The 18,822-nt window shown below is 49.9% G+C and overlaps 1 protein-coding gene and 1 long non-coding RNA gene across 2 annotated transcripts; one reads left to right on the top strand and one right to left on the bottom strand.

Moving 5' to 3' along the window:
• Positions 1 to 323: 323 nt before the first annotated feature.
• Positions 324 to 17,539, bottom strand: adam17a (ADAM metallopeptidase domain 17a). Its single transcript, XM_060052505.1, has 19 exons — positions 17,237 to 17,539; positions 16,835 to 16,967; positions 16,393 to 16,526; positions 16,228 to 16,316; positions 15,469 to 15,643; positions 14,371 to 14,501; positions 13,977 to 14,063; positions 12,710 to 12,832; positions 12,222 to 12,366; positions 11,922 to 12,013; positions 10,212 to 10,364; positions 9,774 to 9,973; positions 9,449 to 9,552; positions 8,259 to 8,393; positions 7,586 to 7,716; positions 6,961 to 7,039; positions 6,696 to 6,784; positions 6,184 to 6,246; positions 324 to 848 (listed from the first exon to the last, which is right to left on the bottom strand). Exons 1-19 carry the CDS (start codon positions 17,343 to 17,345, stop codon positions 447 to 449), a joined length of 2,574 nt encoding a protein of 857 aa, XP_059908488.1. The 5' UTR covers positions 17,346 to 17,539; the 3' UTR covers positions 324 to 446.
• Positions 1,344 to 5,123, top strand: LOC132458054 (uncharacterized). Its single transcript, XR_009525851.1, has 3 exons — positions 1,344 to 1,929; positions 3,120 to 3,144; positions 4,967 to 5,123. It is a non-coding gene; the product is annotated as an uncharacterized LOC132458054 (long non-coding RNA).
• Positions 17,540 to 18,822: the final 1,283 nt, after the last annotated feature.

Genomic DNA, 18,822 nt, shown 5'->3' with positions numbered 1-18,822 from the left:
TCAAGATTTAAAGACCAACCAAGCATCATTTTCAAACTGGTAATACTCGGGCCCCAGACGTTTCACACGGATCAGTAGTGGCTCTTAAACAACTAACCATAAAGCGTAACTTAAAAAGGAAAAGTACAGTTATCTACGAGTATAAAACGAACATGAAACTCATTCAGTAGTTTTTTGTGAAACAGCAGTCCCTGACTTTCCGAGACTACGCGAGCAGAGCCTACTGAAGCTCTGCTCTGCTATCGGAGACTACGAGAGCAGATGACTGAACCTCTGCTCTCTGGTGCCTGTGTGTGTGGTCCTCCGGTCTCATGAGTGCTAAGCACTCAATGTCACTTAAAATGCTTATCAATGTGTGTGTAGATTTAGAGCGAATGCCTCTGCAGGAGGTTCCTCCATGTGTGTGTGGGGGGGGGGGGGGGGGGTGTTCCCTCGTGTGGCGCGGCTCAGCACTCCGTCTCCTTGGTGTCAACGCAGGCCTGCCTGTGGAGCGGCCGGCGCTCCCGCCCCCCCGGGCTCCGCGCGATCGGATCCTCGCAGGAGGACTTCGTACCCGACCAGCAGGCTGCGACGGTGGGCTGCCCGTCCCCCGGGGGGCCCTCCTCTCCGGGGTGAGACTCGGTGCTGCTGTCCTCCTGGATGGTGTCCATCCTGGTCCCCCCGGGGAGGCCGGAGCTCGGGCCTGGGCCCGGGGTAACACTGCTGCCCGATGGGGAGGCCCCCGCCGGGCCCGTCGGGGGCAGGTCTGAACCCGGCTGGAAGCAGGGCGCGGTCGGGCCGCCGGAGAAGGAGGGCGGCTGTTTGATGGGCATGTGTCCCCCCTCTAGGCCGCTCTGCATTTCTTGACTCTGTGGGGGGGGGGGGGGGGGGGGGGGGGGGGAGGCAGGGTGAGGGACGGGCCACACAGCCGGCTGCTGGTTCGGACCGAGGCTCGGATCCACTCCATTTTAAAACCTGTTCCCTCTTCTCCTCTGTCTGTCTGCTCCATGTCAGTAGTAGACAGATGGAGGATTCTTATTTATCTGTACATTATTCTTTTAAATAAACAGAACAGATCAAATGGAGTGTGTGCCTCCCCCGGTCAGTACGATGAGGTCAAAGCACAAGCGCAGAACGCCATATAAGGACAACATCCTGTGTGGCGATGCAGGCTGAACCACAACAACACACACAGCCCTGGATGTTGTCTCAGGATACCCTCTAAAGCGCACCCTTCATTTCTTGACTAAATCTCTTTAGATCGGATGGAGGTGATGGGATGACAGCCAACATATTACAGGATGGCAAAAGGGGGGGGGGGGGGGGGGGTGGTTAGCATGCATCAGGCTGAAGGTCATGTGACTTTCTGAGTGGCCATGACAACAAAACCAAGTGACTGCGTCAAGAAATAAGGGGCTGCGAGAGTATCCGGCGGCGGCGCCCGACCGACCATGCACACGGTGAGATCCAGCGGCACGCCATTCAACACGGAGCCATGGGCTGGCACTCACCTGGACCCGGGGCGGGGGCCCAACTACAGGCCTCCATCCTCTGCTGCGGTTCCGATGAGAACAACAGGGGCCAGGGCACAGGGTGATGACAGGTCACTTGGAGCTCAGAGCCTCAGACCCAGTAGGGGCTTTGTGTCTGACCTGCTGTGCTCCCCCATCAATTTGAGGCCTTTTGACCAAATCAGATTCTCCTTGACCCACTGCAACTATTTGAGCTTTGTCTAGGTCTAGAATGATCGTGGCAGCATTGCCATTCAGTATGCCTTAAGACTGGCCTGGCTGCTGCAGTGGAACGGCAGGGCCATTTAAATAACGGTACGTCTATGTCTACAAACAAAGTCTGTTGTGATGCCTCACATCACGATCCCCTCTCCTCATCAGTGCGGTCAGTGGGTTAGAGATGATGGAAGGACGGTGCATTAGTAGAGTTAGTCTAGAGGTTGATCCACACAAAGGGACACTTACACTGGGGGGGAAGAGGTAGGGCCTGGTCTAATGAAGAGACACTGGGGGGGAAGAGGTAGGGCCTGGTCTAATGAAGAGACACTGGGAGGGAAGAGGTAGGGCCTGGTCTAATGAAGAGACACTGGGGGGGAAGAGGTAGGGCCTGGTCTAATGAAGAGACACTGGGAGGGAAGAGGTAGGGCCTGGTCTAATGAAGAGACACTGGGGGGGAAGAGGTAGGGCCTGGTCTAATGAAGAGACACTGGGAGGGAAGAGGTAGGGCCTGGTCTAATGAAGAGACACTGGGAGGGAAGAGGTAGGGCCTGGTCTAATGAAGAGACACTGGGAGGGAAGAGGTAGGGCCTGGTCTAATGAAGAGACACTGGGAGGGAAGAGGTAGGGCCTGGTCTAATGAAGAGACACTTACACTGGGGGGGAAGAGGTAGGGCCTGGTCTAATGAAGAGACACTTACACAGGGAGGGAAGAGGTAGGGCCTGGTCTAATGAAGAGACACTGGGAGGGAAGAGGTAGGGCCTGGTCTAATGAAGAGACACTGGGAGGGAAGAGGTAGGGCCTGGTCTAATGAAGAGACACTTACACAGGGAGGGAAGAGGTAGGGCCTGGTCTAATGAAGAGACACTGGGAGGGAAGAGGTAGGGCCTGGTCTAATGAAGAGACACTGGGAGGGAAGAGGTAGGGCCTGGTCTAATAAAGAGACACTGGGAGGGAAGAGGTAGGGCCTGGTCTAATGAAGAGACACTGGGAGGGAAGAGGTAGGGCCTGGTCTAATAAAGAGACACTGGGAGGGAAGAGGTAGGGCCTGGTCTAATGAAGAGACACTGGGAGGGAAGAGGTAGGGCCTGGTCTAATGAAGAGACACTGGGAGGGAAGAGGTAGGGCCTGGTCTAATGAAGAGACACTTACACTGGGGGGGAAGAGGTAGGGCCTGGTCTAATGAAGAGACACTTACACTGGGGGGGAAGAGGTAGGGCCTGGTCTAATGAAGAGACACTTACACTGGGGGGGAAGAGGTAGGGCCTGGTCTAATAAAGAGACACTTACACAGGGAGGGAAGAGGTAGGGCCTGGTCTAATAAAGAGACACTGGGAGGGAAGAGGTAGGGCCTGGTCTAATGAAGAGACACTTACACAGGGAGGGAAGAGGTAGGGCCTGGTCTAATGAAGAGACACTTACACTGGGAGGGAAGAGGTAGGGCCTGGTCTAATAAAGAGACACTGGGAGGGAAGAGGTAGGGCCTGGTCTAATGAAGAGACACTGGGAGGGAAGAGGTAGGGCCTGGTCTAATGAAGAGACACTGGGAGGGAAGAGGTAGGGCCTGGTCTAATGAAGAGACACTTACACTGGGGGGGAAGAGGTAGGGCCTGGTCTAATGAAGAGACACTTACACAGGGAGGGAAGAGGTAGGGCCTGGTCTAATGAAGAGACACTGGGAGGGAAGAGGTAGGGCCTGGTCTAATGAAGAGACACTGGGAGGGAAGAGGTAGGGCCTGGTCTAATGAAGAGACACTTACACAGGGAGGGAAGAGGTAGGGCCTGGTCTAATGAAGAGACACTGGGAGGGAAGAGGTAGGGCCTGGTCTAATGAAGAGACACTGGGAGGGAAGAGGTAGGGCCTGGTCTAATAAAGAGACACTGGGAGGGAAGAGGTAGGGCCTGGTCTAATGAAGAGACACTGGGAGGGAAGAGGTAGGGCCTGGTCTAATAAAGAGACACTGGGAGGGAAGAGGTAGGGCCTGGTCTAATGAAGAGACACTGGGAGGGAAGAGGTAGGGCCTGGTCTAATGAAGAGACACTGGGAGGGAAGAGGTAGGGCCTGGTCTAATGAAGAGACACTTACACTGGGGGGGAAGAGGTAGGGCCTGGTCTAATGAAGAGACACTTACACTGGGGGGGAAGAGGTAGGGCCTGGTCTAATGAAGAGACACTTACACTGGGGGGGAAGAGGTAGGGCCTGGTCTAATAAAGAGACACTTACACAGGGAGGGAAGAGGTAGGGCCTGGTCTAATAAAGAGACACTGGGAGGGAAGAGGTAGGGCCTGGTCTAATGAAGAGACACTTACACAGGGAGGGAAGAGGTAGGGCCTGGTCTAATGAAGAGACACTTACACTGGGAGGGAAGAGGTAGGGCCTGGTCTAATAAAGAGACACTGGGAGGGAAGAGGTAGGGCCTGGTCTAATGAAGAGACACTGGGAGGGAAGAGGTAGGGCCTGGTCTAATGAAGAGACACTTACACTGGGGGGGAAGAGGTAGGGCCTGGTCTAATGAAGAGACACTTACACTGGGGGGGAAGAGGTAGGGCCTGGTCTAATGAAGAGACACTTACACTGGGGGGGAAGAGGTAGGGCCTGGTCTAATAAAGAGACACTTACACAGGGAGGGAAGAGGTAGGGCCTGGTCTAATAAAGAGACACTGGGAGGGAAGAGGTAGGGCCTGGTCTAATGAAGAGACACTTACACAGGGAGGGAAGAGGTAGGGCCTGGTCTAATGAAGAGACACTTACACTGGGAGGGAAGAGGTAGGGCCTGGTCTAATGAAGAGACACTGGGAGGGAAGAGGTAGGGCCTGGTCTAATGAAGAGACACTGGGGGGGAAGAGGTAGGGCCTGGTCTAATGAAGAGACACTTACACTGGGGGGGAAGAGGTAGGGCCTGGTCTAATGAAGAGACACTGGGGGGGAAGAGGTAGGGCCTGGTCTAATGAAGAGACACAGGGAGGGAAGAGGTAGGGCCTGGTCTAATGAAGAGACACAGGGAGGGAAGAGGTAGGGCCTGGTCTAATGAAGAGACACTGGGGGGGAAGAGGTAGGGCCTGGTCTAATGAAGAGACACTGGGAGGGAAGAAGTAGGGCCTGGTCTAATAAAGAGACACTTACACTGGGAGGGAAGAGGTAGGGCCTGGTCTAATGAAGAGACACTGGGAGGGAAGAAGTAGAGCCTGGTCTAATAAAGAGACACTGGGGGGGAAGAAGTAGAGCCTGGTCTAATGAAGAGACACTGGGGGGGAAGAGGTAGGGCCTGGTCTAATAAAGAGACACTTACACTGGGAGGGAAGAGGTAGGGCCTGGTCTAATAAAGAGACACTGGGGGGGAAGAGGTAGGGCCTGGTCTAATGAAGAGACACTTACACTGCGAGGGAAGAGGTAGGGCCTGGTCTAATAAAGAGACACTTACACTGGGGGGGAAGAGGTAGGGCCTGGTCTAATGAAGAGACACTGGGAGGGAAGAGGTAGGGCCTGGTCTAATAAAGAGACACTTACACTGGGGGGGAAGAGGTAGGGCCTGGTCTAATAAAGAGACACTGGGAGGGAAGAAGTAGAGCCTGGTCTAATAAAGAGACACTGGGGGGGAAGAGGTAGGGCCTGGTCTAATGAAGAGACACTGGGAGGGAAGAGGTAGGGCCTGGTCTAATGAAGAGACACTGGGAGGGAAGAAGTAGAGCCTGGTCTAATAAAGAGACACTGGGGGGGAAGAGGTAGGGCCTGGTCTAATGAAGAGACACTTACACTGCGAGGGAAGCGGTAGGTAGGGCCTGGTCTAATAAAGAGACACTTACACTGGGAGGGAAGAGGTAGGGCCTGGTCTAATAAAGAGACACTTACACTGGGAGGGAAGAGGTAGGGCCTGGTCTAATAAAGAGACACTTACACTGGGGGGGAAGAGGTAGGGCCTGGTCTAATAAAGAGACACTTACACTGGGAGGGAAGAGGTAGGGCCTGGTCTAATAAAGAGACACTGGGGGGGAAGAGGTAGGGCCTGGTCTAATAAAGAGACACTTACACTGGGAGGGAAGAGGTAGGGCCTGGTCTAATAAAGAGACACTGGGGGGGAAGAGGTAGGGCCTGGTCTAATAAAGAGACACTTACACTGGGGGGGAAGAGGTAGGGCCTGGTCTAATAAAGAGACACTTACACTGGGAGGGAAGAGGTAGGGCCTGGTCTAATAAAGAGACACTTACACTGGGGGGGAAGAGGTAGGGCCTGGTCTAATAAAGAGACACTTACACTGGGAGGGAAGAGGTAGGGCCTGGTCTAATAAAGAGACACTGGGGGGGAAGAGGTAGGGCCTGGTCTAATAAAGAGACACTTACACTGGGGGGGAAGAGGTAGGGCCTGGTCTAATAAAGAGACACTTACACTGGGGGGGAAGAGGTAGGGCCTGGTCTAATAAAGAGACACTTACACTGGGGGGGAAGAGGTAGGGCCTGGTCTAATAAAGAGACACTTACACTGGGGGGGAAGAGGTAGGGCTTGCTCTGCTGCTGCTCATACTGCTGGTCGAGACGCTTGTCCTGCAGAGAAACGCACGTCTTATCATACCAACATATTATCTTATCACACTATCATATTATCTTATCACACTATCATATTATCTTATCACACCATCATATTATCTGGTCATACTATCATATTATCTGGTCATACTATCATATTATCTGGTCATACTATGCTATTTTCTATATCGCAGGGTGACGACAACATTATTTTACTTATGTTTCAGGTTTGAAATCTTGGAGAAAATGATGTTCATACACATGGTGTCTGATCATGATGATCATTCAGCCGATCATAATGTTCAACAAATTTCTACATTTTTCACGTTTGATTTACAATGAATGAGGATCGGACTCCATGATCATCATCATAAACATGATCATCATCGTCATCATCATCAGATACATGGTGTTGATCCTCATTCATTGTAAAGCAAGCATGGGTTGTGAGTTGGATTCCCACTTACCACACAGTGAACAAGAATACTGAGGGGGATCCAGAAGACGAGCGAGAAGACGACCACGGAGCCCACGATGTTGTCAGCCAGGAACTTCCCTGAGGAAACACAGATCCACTCATACAATAAGACCATGGAAGTAACAAGGGGACATGAAAAACCGGGTCTCCAAACACGTTTGTTACCCGTTATCATGTCAAATTATTACCAATAAATACTGAAATGAAATTTCATAACGGCTTTAGTATTTAAAAGGAGAATGCAGTCGACTTACCGAATGTGTTTATGTCGAGCTTGTCAATGAAATCCCAAAGCCTCTCGATCGCATCCTGCACTGACTTTATGCACTTTCCCTGTGAGATCACACAGAAATCATAACACAATGACCACCGCACACAGACGTAAACCCCTGTCCCAGGCTCAGGGACTCCAGCCAGCTGGGTATCGACGAGTACGCAAGTCTGTGCGCCGATCCATCACCTGACTAATTTACTACACAAAGAACATCACAACCAGATGTTATGCTGCGGTCGTTAATGGACGGATGTGGAAAGTCGGAATTGGAAACACATAATCTCCGACCTACATGCATTCGAGCTACCAAGTCGGAAAAACATGGATGCTAAACTACAAGAATACAGACGTATTTATTATAATTATAGCTTATAAATCAAAATGATCTACTTCTGCAAAAAATTGTCGACAGTCACTAAACATTGCTTTCATCGTAAGAGAACCCTTCAATAAGAACAAGTGCTATAAGTAGTTACAATGCTAGATGCTCTATCGGTATATACACTTGGTATTGGCCGAGACTCAAGTTCAGGAATCGGTATCGGGAAGGAGAAAGATGGTATAGAACATGTGTACTTGAAAGCCAGGGTGTTCAGATGACTCACACTCCCGTCGCAGTACCCCACAGTGCAGGGCTTGCCCTTGCGCAGGTAGAGGAAGTTGTCGTCCGCCTCCATAAACGGAGAGCAGGTTCCGTCTTTCCCCCGGCAGCACACTTTACACGAGTTCTCAGTTTCTGGGGGGGGGGGGGGGGGAGACGTTGTCAAACATTACATTTCACCAAACACCTTCTGAACAGCAACACTTCCACACACATCCAACGTTCATGTCTTAATCAGGGTTCTGAACCCATCACATGTCTTCATCTTGAGTGCGGTATTCCACATTCAGTTCCTCCCATCCAGCTAGCGTTGCGTTCAGAACAACGATGAAGACATGAACCGGAAGCCTTCATTTGGAGATGAAGAAATGTTCATGTCTTCATCTTTGTTCTGAACGCTTGCTGGCTGGGGGCTGCTTTTTGAATGGCTAGTTTAGGCACTTATTGTATGTTGTACGTCCTGGCACTTAAAAACAGTATGTAGCCTACATCCTGGCACTTAAAAACAGTACTTAGCCTGCTGAGACTTAAAGGGGAGATATCATGCCACCAGGTGGCTAATCCTACTCCCACCAGCCTGGTGGCATGATCATTCCACTTTAACGAAGCTCTGCCCGGTCTTACCGTTGCCTGGTGGCATGATACCACCCCTTTAACGAAGCTCTGCCCGGTCTTACCGTTGCAGGCGCAGGACTGCAGGTTTTGCACCGCCTCGCAGAAGGGATTGCAGTCCCCGGAGAGGCACTTGCCCATGTCCACGCATTGGGTGTCGTCAAGGGCATTCTCCGGGGGCGGGCACTCGCTGCTTTCACCTGAAAACACCCAGGTGACGGGTCACATGGTCAGGGGAAGGCTCAAGATTGGACACGGCCTCAAGGAAGCTCATGTTTAACGACAGAACTCAAAAAGTACCACACTGGGTCGGCCTGAGTCTCAGCCCAAAATGCTTTTTTTTTTCCAATCTGACTGTTCGATTCAAAGTGTGTTCACTCACACTTAGGCCCCGTCCACACGAAGCCGATTTCATGGCGAAACCGCAAAGGTCTTGTACGGTTCGGCCTTCCGTCCACACGAAGCCAGCGAATCCGCTGACCGAAACCGCAAACTTCTGAAACCACCCTCGGAGGCGGTTTCAAATCTATCCGGTTTCGTTTTGGTTTCGTGTGGACGCCTGAAACCGACTGAAACCGCAAACCATGACATCATCGCCCCACCCCTCGACCTCCTAGCCAATGGCTCTTAAGCCCGCGGAGTCTCAGAAATCACAACAAAAAAGATGATGGCGGACTACAAGCTTGTAATCGTTCTGCAGCATATCATGTCCCTTGTTGGGTTGCTAAGCCATTATTTATTGAGAATCTAGTTCGCCATCGTAGAAGAGCTGTTTGTTTGTGTTGTTAGTTGTTCGGGGGGCAGCCTTTATGCGCATGCTCGCCTCTTCTTCTTCTGGATTTGTGTACCAGAAGCAGCGCCCCTTATGGGCCTGGAATGTTTACTACAGCGTTTCTACAGATCTATCCGGTTTCGCTTGGCTTCGTCTTTACGGAGATACTTAGAAACCGGATAGATCGAAACCGTAACGGTTTCGCCCGTTTCGGCTTCGTGTGGACGGGGCCTTAAAGAGTCAACTCAAATCGAAAAACAAAAAGATAAACCTGAAATCATTCTGTTCAATGTGAAATGCATATTGGCTACAGCTCTGTAAAAAAATAGAACTAATTGATTAAACAAACAAATTTTTTTGACCTAAAAGACTATTTGAATAAACCCCCATTTTTTTTTCTGCCGTTTTATTTAATTTACTTAAATAGTGCCTTAAATTGCTTATCCATGGGTTTACACCCCACCGCCAGCAGGGGGCGCTCACCTGTGCAGCTGGACACGCCCTTACAGGTGGCGCTGATGGCCTCCTGGCAGCGCTTCCCCGCCTGCTCAAACACGCAGCCCTTACAGCACGGGCTGTTTCTGTCACTGTGGGGAGGAGGAGAACACAGGATTCAGCAGTCCGCTCAGCACGGAGCTTCAAGGGTTAGGAAAACTATTGTTTGAAAAGATCTGGGCCTGGCTCACTATAAATATGTTATAAAGTGCTGTCTGTCTGTCATTTCTTGAACAAGACTCCTAACAGACACAAGCCTCATAATCCCTGGGGTTTCCAAGAGGTGTCTGAGCAGGTCTCTGATGGGCCGTACCTGCACTGCGCATTGGGTTTGAACTTGCACTCGGCCGTGCAGCAGGGGTCGTCGTTGAGGTGCAGCAGCCCCGGGTCGCAGTCCTCCCCTTCCTCCACGCGCGAGTTTCCGCATACCTTGCTGTTGCGCTCCTTGAAGCACTCGTGAGCCTTGAAGCTCAGCGTCTTCCCGATGGAGGTCTTGCTGCAGCTGGAGAAGTGCTTTGGACAGCAGAGGAAGATCGGTGGGTTTCAACTCGTCGTCAACGATTTGTGCTTAAACATTTTCCAATGGACAAAGGGAAAGACGGCCGTGTTTCCTCATTTCTAAAGAGTAATGTCCATGTGAGGCATTATTGAAGGGTATCTGCATTGCACAGCTACAGTACATTTAACCCCTTCTGTGTATCCACCTGTGCACTGCTGTTGCTGTTATCTGATGTTCTCCATCGGTTTGTACCTTGTTGTTGATCTGGTCCCCGCTCACAGCGATGGGGTACATGATGAACTTCCCCCCATGGTCGTCCGTGGGAGCGCAGGCCGGCAGGTTGTCGGGGTCATGCTCCGCGCCAAAGTTATGCCCCAGCTCGTGGGTGGTGACCAGGTCCGCCTCCTAGGGAGGGGCACACACACACAGACACACACACACACACGGGGGTATTATAGCATATCATCTGACGGTGTTATGAACTCCATCCGGAAATGGGTCAGGGGTTAAAGTGATCCAACTTCCATTCATGTCATCCAGACTCCTCGTCTGACATAGCAATGCCGTTAACAATGGGACCTCTCCTTGATCCGCACTACAGAGCATTTCCCCCGAACACTAAAGAAGAGACGAGTCTGCTTCCTCCACCAGTAGGCAGGTTGCCTGGTGTTGCATCACCCTGCTGAACTCACTGGTCCGGCTCCACTGGCTCTGACTGTTGGCTGGGATCAGTGTCTTCATTACAGAGCTTCCCGCTAGGAAGGCGTGTCTTTGGCTGCAGACACGATGGAGTCCTCGACACAACAATAAACCCCCTCACTGTAGCCTATTGACATGTCTCAGAGACTACTCTGAGACATGTCCTTTTTCATTGACCACTTTTGTTTTGCAATAGAATATCGTCAATCTAAAATCACCACAGAGCACTTCAATCTAAACCTTCATAGACCCTTTTTAGTAAGGCCCATATAGTTATAGGAACCAACGAATAATAACAAATTAAGCTGAACTCTAGCCATACTTTGCGTGATCAGCGATTCGTCTCAGAAACAAGAACGAACTGTTAATTGTTTTTCTATAGACCTATATACCTACAATTTAAGAGTCAACGTCTGGCTCCGAACAGCAACCAGGGCTAATGGCACCGGCACACTTAGACATAGACCATCTCTGAGATGATCCATCTCTCAGAGAAGGTCCATCCCTCAGAGAGGGACCTTCTCTCAGAGAGGGACCTTCTCTTAGAGATGGACCTTCTCTTAGAGAGGGACCTTCTCTTAGAGATGGACCATCTCTTAGAGAGGGACCTTCTCTTAGAGAGGGACCTTCTCTTAGAGAGGGACCTTCTCTTAGAGAGGGACCTTCTCTTAGAGAGGGACCTTCTCTTGGAGAGGGACCTTCTCTTGGAGAGGGACCTTCTCTTAGAGAGGGACCTTCTCTTGGAGGTGGACCTTCTCTTAGAGAGGGACCTTCTCTTGGAGGTGGACCTTCTCTTGGAGAGGGACCTTCTCTTGGAGAGGGACCTTCTCCTGGAGAGGGACCTTCTCTTGGAGAGGGACCTTCTCTTGGAGAGGGACCTTCTCTTGGAGAGGGACCTTCTCTTGGAGAGGGACCTTCTCTTGGAGAGGGACCTTCTCTTGGAGAGGGACCTTCTCTTGGAGAGGGACCTTCTCTTGGAGAGGGACCTTCTCTTGGAGAGGGACCTTCTCTTAGAGAGGGACCTTCTCTTGGAGAGGGACCTTCTCTTGGAGATGGACCTTCTCTTGGAGATGGACCTTCTCTTAGAGAGGGACCTTCTCTTAGAGAGGGACCTTCTCTTAGAGATGGACCTTCTCTTGGAGATAGACTTTCTCTTACATTCTGAGAGTTCCCATCTCAGTGCGGCTCAACTCGATAATGGACTCTGTACGGGCAAAATTGGTAGAGGAAAACAGCAATTGGATTCATTGGATTCTAACAGACCTTGGTCAGGATGGTTTTCCCAAAGTTCAAGGTGCTGGTCAGCCCTGTGTTGAGGTAGCTGGGCTTCCGGGCAGAGGTAGAGGGGTAATACGCTGCGTACAAAACATACAGGGAAGAGGAACTCATTATTATATTCTAACCACTGAAATAATGAATCACAAGCACGACGTCCAGAGCAGTGACTCGTGCCGACAGCCCTGAAGCTCATAACCTCCACAGGTTAGAGCCAGGGGTGCTTATGTCATCATCAGAACCTATTGGTCATCATATGCAGACAGCGCAGTCCAGCGGGGGCCTTACGTCGAGGGCAGAGGCCCCCCAGCGCCAGAGCCTTGGACGGGGCCACGTAGGCCAGCCCCAGGGTGCCCTCGTCGAAGTCCTGGTACGTGAAGAGGTGGGCCAGGCACACGGTGGACGCGTTGTCCGCGATGTCCGAGCTGAATTGCTGGAGAAACACCACATGGACACGGTTTAAAAAGCCCAAACCATCTACAGCACAGACGGCACATCATGAAGACACTGGTTGACATCTATTCTTCATTTTTTATGAAAGCTTCAAATTGACTTGCAAACCGTCTCATGTGCTTCATTTAAAAAGAGCGTTATTCAAGTCCCTTTTTCTATAAGTTCCATCATATGGCATCACAAAGCTCAGATTTAAACCACCCTGAGATGTTGAGACCATTTGAGATCTTCTCTGAACCTGGATGCACCCTTGCCTGTCCGTCTCCCTGTCCATCCCATCATGGCAGCAGTGACAGGAGCCCTCATGCCCCGCGGGCCCTCACCTCCAACAGCTTCTTGACGTCCCACACGTCCTTGCCCTCCTGTGGCGAGCCCTTCATGTTGTAGTGCGCCCTGGTCCGCCCCTTGTGGTCCTTTATGGTGGTGGGCACCTTGTTGATGATGATCTGAGGACGTCACAACGCATTGACTGACAGGCAGGCGAGGGGCAGTGGGACGTCCTGTTGGAGTCGACTCCTAGTGGCTCACCTCAAAACTCACCTGGTCAGAGTTCACCTCGACTCTGCACAGCCCCCCAGCCCCCATTGTATGTTGTACGTACTGGCACTTATTGTATGCACATATTTATAGTACTTAATTGTGTAGCATCTGCAGTAGCTGCTATCAATGCTGTACACAGGGAATGGGTTTGCCTACCGATTGTTAGTACTTGCACTTGGTTCTATAAACATCTTTACTGTACTGGCAGCGATATATTGGTTCACTTCTTATGACAAATGTACTTATTGTAAGTCGCTTTGGATAAAAGCGTCTGCTAAATGCCCTAAATGTAAATGTAAATTTAGTGAGGTCCTTTCATGGTGAGACCATCAAAGAATGGAGTGGAATGATCTGAAATGATTCAATGTTTTCTGCTATTGATTTATGATCGCTACGTCTGGCACAATGACTGAGATGTCAGTCATGATCACAGTGGGGTGGTTACAGAATTTTCTGCGTTTTAAATGTTTTGCAAATGAATGACAGATACAGTGTATGAAGTATAGAAAGTGCAGCAAAATCCAGCACATTTTTTAAAGAATCGCTAAAGGAAACATTAAGCTCCCCGCTATATACAGCATCATGATATATTTTCTAGATTTCTTCAGACACCCTCTTCTGTTTCCTGCTCTCATGCAGAGAGTGAAGATAATTCCCTCAAAGTTGGAATCACACTTCATGTTCAGTTACTCATCATCAGTGCCAGAGGGAAGAATGGCACAGAGACGACTAAATTATTGCATATCTTTGGGTGACAGAGGCCCTGGTTCATAGCGTTCGCAAACAGGGCCCTCTATTGAATCCCGGAGCCTGTGTAACAAATTCAATTACCCCACGAGAGGCGCACACAAGAGCTCTCAGTGGCTGCTCAGAAAACGGTGTTATCCATTTCAACAGAAAGGACCGTGTTATGCTAGCGCTGCCTCTTGGAAGGCCACCGCACATAAGGGGGGCTGAGAGAAGTGCTGAAAGGTCACACAAATGCAGCCCACGACGGAGCGGTTTCTCCTGCACGTACGATATAAAGAGTAAAGACCCTGAGCCACACACCTGTTGGATCTGAACCCCGTAGCCCTTAAACTCATCGTTCCAGGTGGTGTTCCGGTAGATGTCGTCCACTCGATCGATCAGCTCGATCTGGTTTGGAAGAATGGAATCGTAGTAATGTTTACACACAGCACACGTTTCTGCATCTGTTACAAAGCTGTTTTACCCTTGGTTGACCGTCTCGCAGATTCGTCTCATATGTCCGACTGAGCATTATGTAGCATCTTATGTCCACTCAATGTGTCAAACGATTTGACACGTCAAACAGAGTGTGAATGAGGGGGCGCGAGGAGAGAGCGTCCCACCAGGTAGTCGAGTGTGATGCTCTCCTCCATGCGGCCCAGTACATGCTGTGTGTTGTAACGCGTGTGATGAAGGGATGGAGAGCGCTCCCTACCAGGTAGTTCAGTGTGATGCTCTCCTCCTTGCGCCCCATGTGCTGGAAGAAGCGGTAGTCGGCCACCAGCAGCAGGGGGCAGGTGTTCTTCTTGTGGTCGTGGGCCAGCCTCTTCGCTCGGTGCAGGAGCTCTGCAGGGGAGCAGCACACAGTCAGCGTGGGCCAGACAGGAGAGGGACACAGGGGACTGATCGGCCCCCGTTTTAGGAGGCAACAGACTGGAGAGATGGCGATCGCTCTGACCCGACCTCAGAGACGGCCCCCGTTCAGAACAAAACTTAAAGCAGTTTCGGATGATTTGACTCACCATGAGTCAAATCATTAGCTTACCAACACCATAAGAGTAAGCTTTCATTGAGATTTACAAAGACATGCAGAGGTTAAACAATGAGGGCGTGTTCCTGTTGTGATCCGCCCTGGTTTTCACATTTAGCGACCTGGCTTATTTTTGTTTGCCTGGGAACAGATTGTGTTACTGCCGTCCTGTTCTTCGGCCCTGTCTCCTAAAACACCTTTCATCGTCCTCAAATACAGATAGGAGCCATAGATCACTTTCACACTGAGAATGGCTCGTGCCCAATTCTGCAAAAGACCAATTCTTTCCTCTGAATTGCACAACTGCAACATAGCATGACTATTAAACCAGACTTCTATGCGATAAGGATGCAGAACACCTAAATGCATTCAAAACTGAAAAACTGAAGTTGAAATAGAGAAAATAGCCTCAAGCTAATTACAAGCCACCCTTGGATCTCTGGTCTCTGGAGAAGGTGGCACTACGGTGGACGATGGACCAGTGACAGCACAATCCCGTCCTAGCGTACGCGTACTCCTTGCCTTTCGCTGTCCCCTCCATTAGAACCCTTAGCCTCATTCATTCCCCTCGGAGTAGGACCACATAATGTTGCTTCAGGAACCAAGGACTACCATGGTTAACACAACCCCCCTGCGCGCACACACACACACACACACACACACACACACACACACACACACACACACACACACACACACACACACACACACACACACACACACACACACACACACACACACACACACACACACACACAGAGAGACAGAGGGAGACAGACGTACCGTCCTCCGGCAGACCCCCAGGCCTGGCTGCGCCGGCGGGCAGCAGCTGCTGAGCCTCTGCGTGGATGTAGCCGCACACCTTGGGCGAGGCGATGCGGCTGATGTTCCTGATGTCCTCCGAGCGATAGACCAGCACGCGGCCATCTTGGGGAGAGTTAGTGAACCTCCACAGGGGCTGGGGAGGGAGAATAAGGGCGTGGTTCACCATAGGTCAAGAGCTGGGTCACACAACGCCAACGTCACACAGAAGAATAGCTGAATGTGGGAGAATGAAAAGTTTAAATGACGAGGAGGAGAAACAGGCTTGGGAGGAAAGGGGAAGTGAGGAAGGGCTGAGATAGTTGGGTTCCACCACAGTTCTCTCCACTCTAGAGGTTTCAGTAGCAATGGGGACCGAGACAGCTTTCTGGTTGTTGGCCCCAATATAGCTATTTAATTTTTTCCGCGGGTAACCTCGATCAACTAATCGATGACCGAAAGAGAAACCTTGAGCAAACGGCTCCACCATTTAGATGTTTCAGTGGTGACACAGACACACAGAAGACCTATCGACCTAATTTTTACTGAATAGTGAAGGAGAGCAGACTGGAGTTGAACACAGACATGCAGAGATTAACCATACGTGAGGCAGGCCTCATACAGAGGCCTCGTATGGTTCAGAGTCAGGCCTAGTCGTCATCACCTGCCCAGGCAGGGGGGTCTAGTGAAAAGGTTCAGTCATACGGTGTTCGGTTATTCATGGTGTTGAAAACGCCTTACTTCCACATTATACTCCGCTTCGTCCGTCAGAATGTGGGCAGAGAACTCGTCCCCATCAATGTGTGCCTGTACACGTGAATTCTCCTCCCCTGAAAAGAGAATACATAATGATATGACGCCATTAAAAATAAATCGACAGCTGAGGGCTCGGTTGCTGCTACCCACCTACAACGTGTCCAGTGAAGTAGTTCTGGAGCTGGACGTCGTACTTCTCCTCCAGTCCTTGTTCATCAACAAACACGGCTTTAAAGTTCTCAGTGAACAGGTCCGTGTTTGTGGTCAAGTATAGCTTGAAATTCCTGACAGTGGACAAATAAAATACAATAAAATGTATTATTGTACTTTAATAAATGAATGCTTGGACGAATGTAATTCAATTTATTATGCGTTGTGCACTTTTACGACAAACACAAAACAAAAAACACTGGTAGTCACCGGGTTTTGCATTACCATATCAGCATAACATATAGATATACCATATAAAGATTTTTTTTTTACTGAAGACATTGTAGTTCAACAGATGAGGTGAACCCAAACCAAAGACGGTATAGCAGAAACAATGGCCTGTAAGCATTGCCACAATCTAAGGGGGTCGGGGGTCCCGTACCTCTGCAGGGCCTGGAACGTGACAAGCCGCTCCAAGTGGGACCTGGTTTGGGCGTCCCTCTTCCGAACAGAGTGCAGCTGGAGCCCCGACCAGGGGAGCACCTCAAAGTCCGATAGGATCGAGTTCAGGGACTCTGGAAGAATATTACAATATTCCATCCCATGTATAACGGTGAAAAAGTGTCTGTTAAACATCAACATCACAGTAACGTTACTACCTAGTAATACGGTGGTTTTAACCCGCTGATACACTGAGCAAATGACTCAGCTCGCATACCAAGGAAGACTTATAGATAAAGAAGATAACACCACACAATCATAGACAGTTATGTTCCCGTTATGTCGCGTTAAGAGGCGTCGACCAGCTCCAGGGAGCAGGGCTAGGGAGCCGAGCTAAACTCACCCATCTCAGGCTCGTCCTCGGAGCTCTTCCCCGCAGGGGGAGACCGTTTAACCGCACAGTTGATCCAACAAGGAGCAACCAGTGCAAAGAACAGCAAATGCCTCATCATTGTAGAGGTTTAAACAAGGCTTTAGTTCTTATTCAAAGTTTGACATTCTAAACAATTACTCTGAAACGACAACACGGGAAATGACGGCGAGCTGCGTCAACCCGGAAGTACAGCATTTGAAATGATCAGCTGATCTGCAGGTCATCGTGAACCTTCAGGTTCAGTCTTGATGGACGCATGGACAGAGAACATCTTCTCAATATAAAATGCTGGCATTGGAGTCCATTTTTCTGCTGATTAATTTTTTATTTATGGATTGTATGATCTTCCTGGTTTGTTTTAACCCTTTTTAGCGTTCACAACTAGGAAGCAGACAATAGTTAATCTCAATTTAATGATTATATATTTAAGCAATAGATCCCGCCAGGCTGTGGTATGTGCTCATTATACCACTGTTAGGGGCGTATACCTCATCCCTAACTCTCCACCTCAAGCTGGTGTGTAGTGAGCGTTCTGGCACCGATTGGCTGCCGTGCATCACCCAAGTGGGTGCTACATATTGGCGGTGGTTAGTGAGGTCCCCCCTTCACTTTAGGCGTCTTTGAGTGTTATTAATTATTATTATTCTTCATGTTTAACCTCTGTTTTCCTTTTATTCCTAGTCTGTTTTACATAGTTTTGAATGATGACTATATGCTCTGTAAGGTGACCTTGGGTGTCTTGAAAGGCGCCTCTAAATTAAATGTATTATTATTATTATTATGTTGTCCGGCCCCGACGCGCAGCGGAGGGCCGGCGACCCCCTTCACAGTGGTATAATGTGAGCACATACCACTGACTGAAGTGATCTATTGCTTTTATACAATGGTTACTGTTATGGCGAAACGAAAGTCATAGACACACTACATTTAAAAAGAAACAAAGAAAGTCAAAGTAGCCGTTTTGTTAAAGAATACAAAAAAGTAGTCCCTCCTGGCTGCCGCTATGCATCGACGGTCGCTATGCAATACACTTTAGCGTCCCTCCGAGAGAGAGAAGGCTCCGATAGAGCGGTTCGCCGGCAATTTATCCTATGGAGCAGTTCACTCGCCGATTTTAGACTTCAGTGAACTGTGCTATTGCTTTTATACAACTGTTAAAATTATGGCAAAATGACTTCACACACACACTAGTAAAAATACGACCTTCTCGGTCAAGCTAAATCTCCGTGTGATAAAGTTTCTTACGATACTTGTAACGGTTTCCTCTTCAAGGCGCGGAGTGATACTTTCACAAAATGATCGGGCGTCATAGCAGTTATGTATACGCTCTTTATACAACAGTTGGGAACCAATCAGATCGCTGGATTTAGGTCCCCCATTGTATAATTAAGCAATAGATCACGACAGGCTGTGGTATGTGCTCATTATACCACTGTTAAGGGGCGTTGTCCGGCCCCGACGCGCAGCGGAGGGCCGGCGACCCCCTTCACAGTGGTATAATGAGCACATGCCACTGACTGAAGTGATCTATTGCTTTTATACAACGGTTACTGTTA

The sequence above is a fragment of the Gadus macrocephalus genome, chromosome 5 (genome assembly GCF_031168955.1).
Source record: "Gadus macrocephalus chromosome 5, ASM3116895v1".
NCBI lineage: Eukaryota > Metazoa > Chordata > Actinopteri > Gadiformes > Gadidae > Gadus > Gadus macrocephalus.
The sequence above is the reverse complement of the archived record's forward strand: the minus strand, read 5'-3'. Positions and strand labels throughout refer to the sequence as shown.

Excerpts from the sequence above, each read along its gene's own strand:
- adam17a (XM_060052505.1), bottom strand. The coding sequence starts at position 17,345 with ATGATGAGGCATTTGCTGTTCTTTGCACTGGTTGCTCCTTGTTGGATC. Across the intron at positions 12,367-12,709 it reads ACGTCAAGAAGCTGTTGGAG|CAATTCAGCTCGGACATCGC; the intron begins GTGAGGGCCCGC and ends GTGTTTCTCCAG. Across the intron at positions 6,785-6,960 it reads GCTCGACATAAACACATTCG|GGAAGTTCCTGGCTGACAAC; the intron begins GTAAGTCGACTG and ends GTGTTTCCTCAG.